Raw genomic sequence first — 13,999 nt, forward strand, 5'->3', positions numbered from 1 at the left:
GCATGAAGTATACTGATGGAAAAAAGAAATGCAACACCTCCTCCTCCACACTCTGGCCCTCCCGTCTGCGTGGAGCAGGCTGAAGAGTGGCTCATCCGTGAAGAGGACCTGATGCCACTGCTGACGAGTCCATCGCAGCCTCTGCCTGGCCCAAGCCAGTCGGGGGTGATGTCTAGGAGGTGTGAGCAGAGGGCCCCTGACAGGTAGCCTTGCTCTAAGGCCAGCAGCATGGAGCCTCTCTGTCCTGTCACCGATGCGGGCATTGTGTCTGCCGGCAGATTCAGCAGCAGTACGGGTAGCAGATCTGAAATGATCTCTCAGATGGACCAGTCTGATGTGTCGGTCCTGCTCTGGTGTGGTCACTCAAGGGTGACCGGATCTTAGATGGTCATCTGTCTTGCCGGTCTGCTGAAACCTTTTCTGCAGTTGGGACACAGTGGAGAGGTTTACTCCATAGTGTCTGGCAACGCTGGGACATGACATGCCTGCCTGCAGCATGCCAATGCCCCTCTCCCTGGCTTCTGGTGACAATCGAGGCATTATGGAATGCACAGAAAACTGACTGTGCTGACTGAGTGAGTGTAAGCTTTTTCTTGCAGTGACCTAACCTTTGAATTAAGGCCTTTTTAAAGGTGACCTGATCAGGCATTGCTCCACCTGGACTTCGTTGGGTAAAAGTGCACCTAACGATCTTTCGTGCGATTGGCAAGTTGCAATGCCTCACTGCACAAGCTGTATTGCTGGTCAGAGGGCTTAAAACAAATTGACAACTTTTTGTGAAAGCACATAAGATATAACTATAGTATACTCATTCCAGAAAATGCTGCGTTTATTTTTTCCATCAGTATAGATCCCCCTCAGTCTTAATTTCAGGCGTTCGATCTGTTCTAGACAGTGCCTTCTGACGTTTTCTCCTATTTGTAATGTGGTAGCCAATCAGATATCAGCGTCCTGGGAGGAAGACGTATTGGTACCATGCGCCGCTTATGGATTGTGGGAATTGTAGTTTAGAAATGATCTACTCGTAGCAATGAATATGTGAGACGCTTGCTTAAAAAACTACATATCCCACCAACCCACGGAGATTTGTTGTGTTGTTGGGACGTCCTCCTCGATACTTTCCCGCGCTGTTTTGTAAGTGTGCAGCTGTCACCGAAAGCAGGGGAGCGCGTTGTGGGGTTGTGCTGGAATTTTAATATTTTTAACGAGAGAGCGATCCAGTTTTGCTGTCTAAAAGCCCCTTGCCACAAACCCGCGCCTGCGGTTTTTTTCTGAAATGCTCAAATTAGCGTCGGCCAGTGAATATGACCCTGCCTCTCTCCCGGATTTGTTACCGCTGTATTACAGGCGCCTGTTCCCGTTCTCGCAGTACCACCGCTGGCTTAGCTATGGAGGCGGTGAGTTTCAAAGCCTCGGAGGAAATGTGTGAAGTCTGTCTGCGTTGTTTTAACTATAACTAAACTTTTGAGTTTTTAGACGTCTGTACTGACGCCAGCAAATGATGCGCAGTTTTCCGTTTACCCCGTCTCGGTGAAATGCATGCTGTTCAGGAGGCAGTAGAGCGCATTCAATCTTTTATTTCTGAGTACTTAAGCCTCACATAGTCGAAAATCGATATACATAATGGAATGTCATTTATTCTGTTTCTTTTCTTCTCTTTTCACCATAGAATAAACCTTTACTTGTTCCTTTGCAGCCTACGCATGCTGAGGCAGCTCCCTACTTGAACTACTGTATGTCATTTATTACACCTGTACATAGTGTGCTCACTAGCTAATGGATTTAGGAGGAAATGTGTGAGACGTGCACTGCAGTACGTCCAGCACGTTTCACACGATCGTTCCATTGCAGTAGAACTCACAAGCTCGACAAGTTGGCCGAAGTTTTGAATATTAAGGCAAAGTTTGCAAAAGCAAATAGATAAAATTCCTGCCTCTCTCTCTTTCTCTCTCTCTCTCTCTCTTCTGCCCGCCCACCCTCTCTTTCTTCCGTCAGTGGTGAAGAGCTGCTTCCAGAACCGCGAGTTCTCCTTCACCCTGAAGGATGACATCTACGTGCGCTACCAGTCCTTCAGCAGCCAGAGCGAGCTGGAGAAGGAGATTCAGAAGATCAACCCCTACAAGATCGACATCGGCGCCATCTTCAGCCACAGGGTCGGTCTGTCTGTTTCATGGGATCCTGGGGTTCTGCCTGTCTGTGAGGCGCTGGGGTCCACCTGCATGTTGCCGGCAGTGTAGCTGTCGGTTCTTCTTGTGCCCAGAGACAGAAGAACATTCACTATTAGACTATTCCCATGAGTACGACATTGCACTGGACATACAGACATGTTGCCTGTGCTGGTGGGCTGGTGCTCTCAGCTGCATCAGCCCTGGCATGACTAGCGCTTGTGGCTGGAGGGAGAAGCAGCTGCTTGAGCAGGTCAGGTCAGTGCCCCCCAGAGGGGGAGAGCTGGCAGCCTGGGGGTGACCTGGGCAGGTCAGTGTCCTGCAGCACACTGGGCCTCCCTGGAGGTCACTCTGCTGCACAGCGTGTCACAGCCTGTGAGCCTAGACGCTGTCTGAACAGTTCTTGAGCCTTTGTCTCTCACTTTGTGAAGCCCCTCCAGACTGTACTGCCATAGGAGAGGCGATTGACCTCCCTGTAATTGATCAGGACTGTGTCACTGTCACTTGATATCTTCAGCTGTCTGAAATGCACAGTTTGCTTCTGTGCTTTGTGTCATGATGGTATTGTGTGTGTTCGCTTAAATACCATTATCGCACAGCTCCTAGATCCATTTCAAGGCTTTTGCTGGCGACAGGGCTCTTGTATGTAAGCCCATGTGAGATACTAGTTGTTTAATATGTTGTTAGTGTGAATAAGGTGGTACAGGCAGACATTGAAATTGCACTGAGGAATCGGCACGAGCACTGCTGCATGAACAGCTGGCTGGAGGACTGATGCGGCCCCTGCTGAAAACGAGGGTGGTGCTCTTCTGCGGTGTGCCGGCTACAGGAGCCGGGTGGGACAGGAGGGCGCAGTGTGCCAGCAATCCTCACAGTGCCGGCAGAGCTCATCCGGCTTCTTTTCCTAGTCTGGGTGACGGTGGGGTCCAGCCCTGCAGTCAGGAGCAAAATCAGTCAGTTCGACTTGCTCTTGTCCCACTCCTGGAACTCTGAGCCACTGCAGCAGTAACCATGAGCCAGGCACTGGCTGAGCTCCACTGGGGCTGTGCAGATTGACAATCATAATAATCAAACATAATGAGAGCAAAGGCACGAGACAAAATGAAGGCAGTCAAGCTGCCTCAGCAGTCCAGGTTTACAACATCCAAAATGATAACAAATAATAATAATAATAATAATAAGGGCTCCTTCCTTCCTTCCTTGTCAAATGACATGCACAATATACAGTCCATTTAGCACAATACATATCCATTAACAAATAAAAAAAAAAACATCCATGCATTCATTTAACAAACACGTCAGAAGCTTTAAATATTCCCCACGGTCCAAAATAGATGAAAAGTTTGGGTCATCAGTGTGTGAAATAGATATATAAGATACATAAAGGATGAAAATAAATATAACCCTCACCCAGCTCCCTGTGGTTGGTAGACTAACAGCACCCTCATTTTCAGCAAGATCATCAGTCCTCCAGCACAGGTCTAAGCTGGTGATGTTGCCCAGATTTCCAGTAGCCCTGCAGACCAGCCACCTGAGGGGGCAGTCGGTCAGTTTGAGTCAGTCTTGTCAATGAGTTTGCTCTTGTCCCACTTTCTCTCTGCAGCCGAACCAGCACAACACGGTGAAGTCTGGGACCTTCCAGGCGCTGGAGAAGGAGCTGGTGTTCGACATTGACATGACGGACTATGACGATGTCCGGAGGTGCTGCAGGTATGCTGGAGGGGGGCGGTTGGGTGTGGGGGCTTGCTGACATGTTGGAGCTGCAGTCTTCCACTGTCTCTGTTCCCCAGGGCATATATACATCCATAAACCCTCCCAAAAGGTCAGCTCTTCCAGGCTGAGGTGTGTGATATGTTGCAGGAATTGTCGGTTTCCAGTGCAGACAGGCCCAGGGTTTGCCGCCTTTCTCTGCAGAGTGAGAGTGGAACCCTACTCCAGGTCACTCTGCCCAGTCAGCTGGGCAGTTTTTGAATCACTCAGCTCTGGTCCCTAACTCTGCTGCACAACAAGACCAGTCCTCTGTATCTGCTGGGATTTATTCCCAGTCTCTCAGGGCAGAGCTCAGCTCCAGTCCCTAACTCTGCTGCACAACAAGACCAGTCCTCTGGCTCTGCTGGGATTTATTCCCAGTCTCTCAGGGCTCAGAGCTCAGCTCCAGTCCCTAACTCTGCTGCACAACAAGACCAGTCCTCTGGCTCTGCTGGGATTTATTCCCATTGTCTCAGGGCTCAGAGCTCAGCTCCAGTCCCTAACTCTGGTGCACAACAAGACTAGTCCTCTGGTTCTGCTGGGATTTATTCCCAGTCTCTCGGGGCTCAGAGCTCAGCTCCGGTCCTTAACTCTGCTGCACAACAAGACCAGTCCTCTGGCGCAGCAGAGCTGTACACTGTCTGGATTTCGGAGGGTCATTTCTGTAACTCAGTCATCACTGTTACACCTGCACACCTACCGGAGAGACTCTCTTCCCTTAATGTCAGCAGGACTGAGAAAACCAGAGAAAAGTTACACAAAAAGACTGGGCAGTTTCTGAATCCTTCTTGAGTTCAGGACAGATGGGACAGGAAATCCCTGATCCCTGATCCCTTTGTCCCGAAACCCCATGCTGGCTTGGGACAGGCGCCAGGTATCCGCTTTCCACCAGACGTTAGTGTCCGTGTCTGCTCCCTCCGGGGTCAGAGAGTGGGCCTTTCGGTAAATTCCACATCTGAACGAGAGTAAAGGCTTCCTCTCCCTGTTCTCCTGCAGTGCTGCCGACATCTGCTCCAAGTGCTGGACCCTGATGACCATCGCGATTCAGATCCTGGACAGAGCTCTGAGAGGTAGGGCGGAAGAAGACAGGTGGTCTGGGAGGGGCCGGAGGCTTACTCTGGAATTGCGGATCCTGCAGGTTTTATAGGCCTGTATAGTTCTTCACCTGCTGAGGAACTGGAGAAGAGGTTAATGATTGGTTGGTGGGGGGGTGGAGGTATTTAAATAATTAGTTATTTAAATCTAGCATATTAAGAGTAAGGATGGGTCAGGGTGGGAACATTGTAAAAATAGACCCCCAAAATCTGCAAAATGTTCTGAGCGTGGATTGTGATTGAAAGATGTAGTTTATCAATATGTTGGCACATTGCCTTGGCTGCTGCTGTAGTCTTTGTTGTGGAGGTAAGAAGGACAGAAATCCCGCCCCTTGAGCACCACTGTAGGAGTCTGCCTTTCACCCTTCCGAAGTGTAACCAGACGGGCCCCGGTTTCTCTCCCCAGAGGACTTTGGGTTCAAGCACTGTTTGTGGGTGTACTCGGGCAGGCGAGGGGTGCACTGCTGGGTGTGTGACGAGGCAGCCAGGAAGCTCTCGGCGACGGCCCGCTCAGCAGTGGCTGAGTACCTCAGTCTTGTGAAGGTGAGGTGGGCGGGGCAGTAGGCAGGGGGGTCGGGGGTCGGGGGGGTGAACCAGGGGGATGACCTTGACTTCAGTCGTCAAGATCTTCTGGGGAGTGGACTTCCACCCTTAGTGCACTTCAGGATAAATACCGAGAGGTGAATCGAAAGACATGGCGGAGAAGAAACTCCTCACGTTGACAAGAGGAGTTAAAATAATTATAGTTCCTTCCATTCATGTGGAGCTTCTCATAGAAAAGGATCTCAAAGTGCTTTTCGTATCACAGGAAGCTCTTTATCCAGCACTGAAGTGTGCCTGCTGCTTCAGGAGGACTTGGACTTGGTGGGGGGGGGGGTTGGGGAGGCCAGACCGTACAGCTCAGACCGGAATTGAGCCAGGATACTGGGGTTGACACCCCTATTCTTGTAAACAGTGTCCTGGGGTCTTGAGTAACCAAGTACCCAGGATCTCAGTTTAACATGTCATCTGAAGGACAATTCCTTCAGCTCTGTCCCTTGTCTCTCTACTGGGCGTTTGGTTTGGAGTTTCTGGGCCAGTGTGGAAGTGTACCCCCTACTGGTGCACCAACATCCCTTATAGCAACAACCTAGTCTTCCTTGAAGACAACTCATGCAAATACAGGAAGAATATACATATTTAGGCTGAATTTGTTAATTCTATCAGTATATGAGCTATATGCCCTTCAATATTCTGTTGTGAATAAAGGTGTGCTTCTCTCTGCTTTCTGACAGGGTGGAGAGGACACAATCAAAAAAGTGCAACTGCCTGATCTTATTCATCCCTTTGTCATGTAAGAAAAACTCCCTTTTCTTAAGACTGAGCCATTTTGATGTGTGAATCTTGGACTTAGGCTTTTTCCATCATCCTGTTTGTGTGGTAGGGCAGGTTCTTCATTGAAAAATTACTGAGTTTGGATCATTGCGTCTTCAAAAAGTACTTATTCAATTAGCAGTTGACACCCTCAGCAGACAAGTGTAACGAGAGTCATCTGATCATGAGGGTTACAATGTTAACTTGCTTGTGTTAATCGCTTGGCTTTACAAAAGAATGAGAATGTCTGACTCTGTCTTTTCTGCAGGGAATCGCTGAATGTGATCTCGCGCTACTTTGTGGACTATGCTGTGGTCAAACAAGACATCCTGGGCAGCAAAGAGTCTGTCGACAAAGTGCTGGCCCTTGTGCCAGAAGATATCCTTTCCAAAAACAGCTGTCTGTCTACTCCCCTTCTTCATAGATCAAAGATGTTGCTGCACTAGAATCAGTCCATTAAAGAACAACCAAATACATTCTGCACTGATACAAATCTACCAGTCTGAAGGGGGTGTCCTGCACTAACAGGCAGGAGGAACTGAGTCTCTTTAGTCTGAAGGGGGTGTCCTACATTGATATTCTGAATTAATGTCTTTAGACATTAACAGAAGGTGAAACACTGAGTAGAGATCACAAGTGGACACCAAGGGGGAAGTCCATTTAAAACTGAGAAAAGGAGGCACATCTTTTCACAAAGGGTGGTGGGAGAGTGGAACAAGCTACCCAGCTATGCTATCGATGATGATGCCTTGGCTACCAAACAGGCTGGATGGGATGAGTGGCCTACTGCTAATCTCCTCGCCTGTGACCGTTCTTGAGTTCTTGTTGAGTGTTTGAGCGTGTATCACTTAGTTCCCAGAGCTTCAGGTTAGGTCCTTGACTTCCTACCCACATGTGAAGAAGGAGCTGAAGACTGACTTTCACAATGAAAAGAATCCCGTCAGGCGCTGGGATCTCCTGGTGTCTCACGTGGAGCGGGTGAGTGAGGAGATGGCAAAGCCACGACCGCTCCGTCCCTCTCCCAGCGCGTCTGTCCATCTCTCTCTGTGCGTCTCCGCCGCTGTGGCTCAACCTCCTTGTCCGCAGAGTCCAGCTGCTGTGACATCCTTAAGGGATGAGCAACTCCAGTTCTCGAAGGCTGAGGGACAGCTCTCATGTTCCGGTTGCCTGTCCTCTCAATTGAATATAATCAGGCTCCTTCATTGGATGAGGAACCATATCACCTGTTTTTGACTTAAGATGTGGTTCAGGCTCTGAAAGAACCTGGAACCCGGAAAGCAGTGCTCTTCTCTCCCAGGGCTGCAGATCCACAGCCTAGCATGTTTCAAGGGGAGCCCCAGTCCTCTGCGACTGAGACTGTGTGTAATTAGGTCCGGTTACCGGTCAGCTGTTGCGGTTTTTGTAATTTCTCGGCTCCTCCCAAGCAGCCGCAGGGGAAGAAGGGACAGCACGCGGCCAGGGAGATCATGCTGCAGTACTGCTACCCGCGGCTCGACATCAACGTCAGCAAGGGGGTTAACCACCTGCTGAAGAGCCCCTTCAGCGTCCACCCCAAAACAGGTGAGGACGGCCAAGCAGAGCCCTTCTTTGGTTTCACTTGTGATCTCCTTTTTCTGTTTTTTTTTAATGCAACAATTTATCCATGCGTCTTCGGAAAGCTGCTTATTCCATGAGCTGGTTCCCGAATTCCAGGAGCACACGGGGCAAAGTGGGTCTACACCCTGGTGGGAATACCTCTCCACCGCAGGGCACTCGCGTGTACAAGCACAAAATCAATGTTGATAAAAAAACAAAAATATTTACTCAAAATATAAGAAACCCTCCGAGTCTCTGTGCGACTGAACTGGAGATTTCCACTGGTTTCCAGCAGGAGTAAGGTCTGGGGATTGTTCTGGCCAGGAAGGGTGATGGGAGTCTGTCTCCTGCTCCTCTAGCCCCCTACTGGGAGGGTGTTTTTGTCGTAGTCTTGGGGTCCTAATATTTTGGCCCGTGCAAATGTGAAAACGGTGCTCATCTCCCCTGGTGCTGGAGTTAAGGTCCTTCGGAATCCGTAGGACAGGAGTGTGACTGGTTTCACCAGTTTTTAACAGGAGTGAGGTCTGAGGATTGTTCTGGCCTCTTCATCTGACTGGGGAGTTCCTAATAATTTGGCCAGATTGTACATTATAATACCTGCAGTCTTTCACAGGATAACATTAATTTATAGCAAGAAGTGTGCAAATTCTGGCCCACTGTATAGTGATTGAGGGACGGCTGAAAGTCTATCGATGATTGAACGTCTAGTGAATCTTGCAGGTGTCTGACCGCTTATTTCTCTTTTTCAAACAGGCCGCATATCGGTGCCCATTGACCCTCGAGAGGTGGACCAGTTTGATCCCTTTGCCGTCCCCACGATAAGGTGAGCGTCTCTTGACCAGGGGGGTGTGGGACGAGCCCCGAGTGGTCCAGGTGTCGCTGGTTCCGACCTGGGCTGTGTTACTCTGTGATAACGGGATGCAGCGTGGTTTCTGCTCACTGGCCACTCGGGGGTTTTGGCGTTGACACATCGCTCACATGTTCCGGTATCTTTTCTAGGAAAGAAAATCAGAAGCATTTAAATAAAGATATTAAAGTTGTGGTGCAGTAGTTAGCATTGCTGCCTTGCAGTGCTGGGGCCCTGGGTTCGATTGCAGACCTGGGATGCTATCTGCCTGCAGTTTGTATGTTCTTCCTGTATTTGTTTGGGTTTCTTCTAGTTGCTACAGTTTCCTTCCACAGTGCAAAGAGATGCTAGTAGGCTAATTGGCTTCTGGGAAAACTGCCCCTGGTGTGAGTGTGTGTCTGTATCTGTGTGTTCTGTCATGGACTGCTGTCCTGTCCAGGGTGGACCTCTCTTTGAGCCCATTGCTTGCTGGGATAGGCTCCAGCTCCCCCGTGACCCCAGTGGTTAGGAAATTGATGGATGTTAAAGTTGTGTAATACACTAGTGAGGCTTCATTTCAGGTATTGAGCACTTTTTGTATGACTATGTTATAGAAAATATTCAGGAAGGCCTTCACAAAGTCAGCCCAGCAGGTTTCTTAAATAATAACTGTGGATCACAACAGGACACAAGTCAAAACTGCAGTGGCATGTCTTTACACAAAGGGTGCTGGGAGTGTGGAACAGGCTGCCCTGCCATGCTGTTGAAGCCGATACCTTGGCTTCTATCAAGAAGAGAGCAAGATCCTCAGATCGCTTAACTACTGTTGACCAAACGAGCTGGGTGGGGCGAGTGGCTCCTCTCATTTGTGACTGTGTGCTCGCTGCCATAGTCACACTTGGGCTCTTTTGCACAGCCTGATCTGCCAGGAGCTGGACCGGCCTCGTGCTGGAGAGGAAGGGGAGGAAGAGATGAAGGACAAAGAGAACGAGAACACGCCAACAGAGAAGAGAAGAGTGCGAGGTGAGCGGGTCCGAGCCACCATCCTGGGCACCAGATCCTCTTTCTCAGCTCTTCGCCCCGGAGCAGTGTTGTACCAGGGTGTAAGAAAATGAGCTCTTAGTGGGATTTTTGAAATGCCTCAGTGTTAAACTGCAGTGTCTTCATCGGCACAGACTACAAGAAGACGAGCCTGGCCACGTACGTGCGAGTGTTCGAGCAGTTTGTGGAGAAGATGGAGCGCGCTCGGAGAGGGGAGCTGCTGAAGAAGAGCGGTACGGTTTCCGGGAAAGACCGGAAGCAGAATTCCGACTAGACTTGTCCTCCAATCTTGTGTGTCTCTGTCTGACAAGATGTCTTGTCAGTTCCAAGTGTGGGGTGAGCTCCTATGTTCCTCTGCCTGACAAAATTAGATGTCAGTCTTTAGATTCCCTCCCAGAGGGAGGAAGTAAGGAAGTCAGCATTGCTGCCCTACCGTTTGCATGTTCTCCCCTTGTTCACATGGGTTTCCTCCGGGTGCTCTGGTTTCCTCCCACAGTTTAAAGGCATGCTTGTAGGCTAATGGTCTTCTGGGAAAATTGGCCCTGGCGTGAGTGTGTGTTTTAGTCCGTGTGCACCCTGCGATGGACTGGGTGTACCCCGCCTTGTGCTGTTGCTTGCTGGGATAGGCTTCGGCTCCCCCCCCCCCCACGCCTCCGTTTTTGGACGGGACGGTTAGAAAATGGATGTGAAGAAGCAAGTAAGCCAAACTCATCCGGATCCTTCATGCTACCTGGGATTTTATCCCTGTTTTTTTATTTCCAGATCTCCAGAGAGACTTCTAAGTGTGTCTCCTGAAGCCAGCAACAGATGACACTTGCCGACATGGATGGGATACGAAAGGATTGCGGGATTGTGGGGTGTTCCCGAGCCAGACCAAAACAACAATGTGAAGTACACCGCACCTTCTGAAAACATCACTGCACCACGAGTATGTTGGTCTGACCTCTGACCCCTGACCCACATACTGGTCTTGGTTTGCACACTCAGAACTTGCAGACTTTTCTCATTGTTTCTGTTTTTTGGTTATGCTCCCTGCAAACATGTCACCAAGCACAGGATTGTGTAGAGGAATTGGAGGGTTAGATTTTGTCCAGACTTGAGTTTGGTTAGATGAGAAGAACATTCCAGTTATATGTAGTGCTATATTAGAAACAAGGTCCTGTGCCATTATATCTCCCACTGACACCCTTCCCCATGACGATTTCAAATGCAGTTCTGGCTATCATGTTGAACTGGGCCAGATAAACTTTTTTATCCTGGAGGGTGTGAAGGCTGTGGAGGCTGGAAAGATAAGAAATAAACTGTAGACTGTCTAAAATGTATGTAAATATGCAATGTCTATTATTTTTTGCAGTTAACCATATTTTCTGGATAGATTTACAATTGTAACATTGTTCTTGTAGTTCCTTGGTATTAATTATTTTTATATGTTCCATAATGTACTGGTAAACATAATGTATATGGTTTTCTAACTCATTGGATATTTTTCTGGTGTCATTAAAATAAAGGCCTAGAGCCTGCCATTTTCATTAAGAGTCCCAGTTAAATCCCTCAAGTTCCAGAAAACGCATTTTCTAACCATTTTATACAACTCAGGGTTGTGGTGGAGCAGGAGATAAGCAAATGGCGCAAGACAGGATACAACCGGACAGGACACACACACACACACGCATACCAGGGCCAGTTTTACCAGAATCCAGTGGACCTGCCAGCATGTCCTTGGACTGTGGGAGGAAACTCATGCGAGCATGGGGAGAGCATGAAAACTGCACAGATGGCACCCCAGGAATCGAACCCAGGACTCCAGTGCTGTGAGGTGACAAAGTTAACCACTGTGCCACCGTGCCACTGCCCTGGGTTGGACTGATGTCCTGTCCACGGTCTATCCTGGCTTGTGCCTCTTGCTTGCTGGGATAGGCTCCAGCTCTGCCACAGCCCTGAATTGGATAAAGCGGATTAGAAAATGGAAGGAAACTTTACTTAAGCCCAATTGAACAATACTGGAAACCTTCTTGAGCAGTCCAACACCCACCATCATCACGGATCCCTTTCTATACCAAACAAAGGCTAAATTACACCTGTGTGACTCTCGCCCTTCACCAGTGACCTCATTAGTTCACCACACATGAATCGATGTACCGGTGCTCAAGGCCCAAACGCCCTCTAGCTGAAACTAATATGGTCACTTCTGTTGGCCTGCACTGTGTCAGATTGTGTTCTGACTTGTGGACATTTCAGCGTACATAAGGTTGCGCAGAACGTAACCCTTTACAGATGTGGGGAAGTACCTGTAAGTTTAAGGGAAAAAAAAACTAGAAATTGGAGAATAATGCTTTGAACCCAACACTTTTCGATTTGAAGCCCAGAGCACTTGTAAGCAGGTGCTGGCTGGTGCTCAGTGATATTTGATGGGTATGGGAACTGCTCAGTCACAATTAAATTGAGCATCGCAAGGCACCATCTGCATCACTATTACCAGGAAATGTCTGGGTACGGGTGCACCAATATATTATTGAACTGACACCGTATAGGTGAAATCATCACTGTGTCTAATGTGTTTTATCAAGAGGGTAGATCCACAGCGGGTGTACTCTGAAGCTCACGGGTAAGTAGTGTGTCTGGCTACCACAGGAGGCAGAACAAGCTGTACCTCGGAAAGATGTTCTTTTGCATTGCTCGTCTTTCAAGGAAGCGGTCGTTAAACAAGCAGCAGGAGGACACGTGCTATCTTGTCAGCCCTCAGGGAATGGGGTCCCAGGACATGATCAATGATCTGGTGATTTGATTGAGCAACAAAGTCCGTCACTCAAAAGGATTTGATCAATTTTCAAAGTTTCTCTTGGTACTCAGAATATTAGTGGGAGGGGTGAAATTTATCAGCATGTGTGCAAAGTGATTCCAAGGATTTCTTCTGGATCTGGCTTGCAACAGCTGTGTTCTTTATTCGGCGTTCATCTACAAGGCACGACTCTGGACTTGGAAGACTTCTCCCTGGTGATGACAAGGGTGTGATGAGGGAGGGATTGCTGCCATTCAAACTGGCTCACGGCCACACCCACCCCTCTGACAGACCAGGCAAGAGAATTCAGCGCCCGCTCGTTCACAGGAGGTGAAGACAGGCTCCGTAACTGATTCCACTGACACAGGAGAAAGCACAGAGGCAAAGATCCTTTACATCCATCTGGCACGACTATTTTCAGTGTTTTTCCAAGAACGTTCACTGAGAGCCCCAAACGTAACCTAACAATAAAGAGTTCTAATATTAATCAGAAAATATTTAAAGTTCAACCTTAGGTGACTTCACCACTACATATGCTGTATACAGTATAAGCGATAACAGGTGGTAAACAAAGACATCACAATGATAACATTGTTATTTGAACTTCCTTTTGTCTGTTCCTCGGGCTGCGACAGGAGATCACGCAATGCATTATTATTGTTATTGAAAGACAGTCACACTGTCTGTTCCTAAAGCAGTGACAGGAGATCACACCCTGGGCTGCAACTCTATTGAGTTTCCTCCCCCAGTAGGACTGGAGACTGTTCTGATTCTGTCAGGAGTGGGAATTCTGGGATTAAAATTATTTTAGGGAAGGTTTGTTTAGTCCCAGAGTCTTTCTCACACTACAACAGAAAGTGCATCTCTGTCTCTGCTCCTCCTGCTGAGAGAAGTGGGGATCACTGTGGTCACTGAGCCTGTCCTCTCTGGACAGCCAGGTCTGTCTGTGTCCAGTTTCTATGGCCAGGTTGTGGTCATTGAGCCTGTCCTCTCTGGACAGCCAGGCCTGTCTGTGGTCACTGAGCCTGTCCTCTGGGCAGCCAGGTCTGTCTGTGTACAGTTTCTATGTCCAGGCTGTGGTCACTGAGCCTGTACTCTCTGGACAGCCAGGTCTGTCTGTGTACAGTTTCTATGTCCAGGCTGTGGTCACTGAGCCTGTCTTCTCTGGATAGCCAGGTCTGTCTGTGTCCTTTTTCTAGGGCCAGGCTGTGGTCACTGAGGCAGTACTTCCTCACAAACAGTTCAGTTTCTCCTTTTGTTTCTCGCCCTGGTCAGACATTATGCCAGTGCTTCGTGCCCTGTTTTGAGTTTCCCAGTGGATCAAAGCACAGACTTACTGACAGAGCTCACCAGCACAGGGGGAAACCCGTATACTTGAGCATATTTGGATAGTTACCTCCGTATTTTCACACAGCTC

At 48.8% G+C, this 13,999-nt stretch overlaps 1 protein-coding gene across 2 annotated transcripts; it reads left to right on the top strand.

Annotated features, from left to right (window-relative positions):
• The first annotated feature begins 1,078 nt into the window (after window positions 1-1,078).
• Window positions 1,079-11,121, top strand: prim1 (DNA primase subunit 1). Of its 2 annotated transcripts, none has more exons than XM_088908887.1 (13): window positions 1,079-1,397; window positions 1,996-2,153; window positions 3,769-3,875; window positions 4,911-4,984; window positions 5,415-5,551; window positions 6,283-6,341; window positions 6,630-6,739; window positions 7,254-7,339; window positions 7,786-7,921; window positions 8,690-8,759; window positions 9,679-9,785; window positions 9,938-10,036; window positions 10,566-11,121. In XM_088908887.1, the coding sequence occupies exons 1-13, from the start codon at window positions 1,277-1,279 to the stop codon at window positions 10,583-10,585; spliced, it is 1,284 nt and encodes a 427-aa protein (XP_088765013.1). In that variant the 5' UTR covers window positions 1,079-1,276; the 3' UTR covers window positions 10,586-11,121. The 2 variants fall into 2 exon arrangements, with proteins under 2 accessions (XP_088765013.1, XP_088764966.1); XM_088908840.1 differs by having other exon boundaries at window positions 7,789-7,921.
• The last annotated feature ends 2,878 nt before the right edge of the window (window positions 11,122-13,999 follow it).

This window comes from Atractosteus spatula, chromosome 1 (genome assembly GCF_055471065.1).
Source record: "Atractosteus spatula isolate fAtrSpa1 chromosome 1, fAtrSpa1.hap1, whole genome shotgun sequence".
In the NCBI taxonomy this organism is placed as follows: domain Eukaryota; kingdom Metazoa; phylum Chordata; class Actinopteri; order Semionotiformes; family Lepisosteidae; genus Atractosteus; species Atractosteus spatula.

What these genes read in the sequence shown, in the direction of transcription:
- prim1 (XM_088908887.1), top strand. Translation starts at nt 1,277, where the DNA reads ATGCTCAAATTAGCGTCGGCCAGTGAATATGACCCTGCCTCTCTCCCG. An exon ending in GATGTCCGGAGGTGCTGCAG is followed by an intron (nt 3,876 to 4,910) that starts GTATGCTGGAGG and finishes GTTCTCCTGCAG; the next exon opens with TGCTGCCGACATCTGCTCCA. An exon ending in CTTATTCATCCCTTTGTCAT is followed by an intron (nt 6,342 to 6,629) that starts GTAAGAAAAACT and finishes TCTTTTCTGCAG; the next exon opens with GGAATCGCTGAATGTGATCT.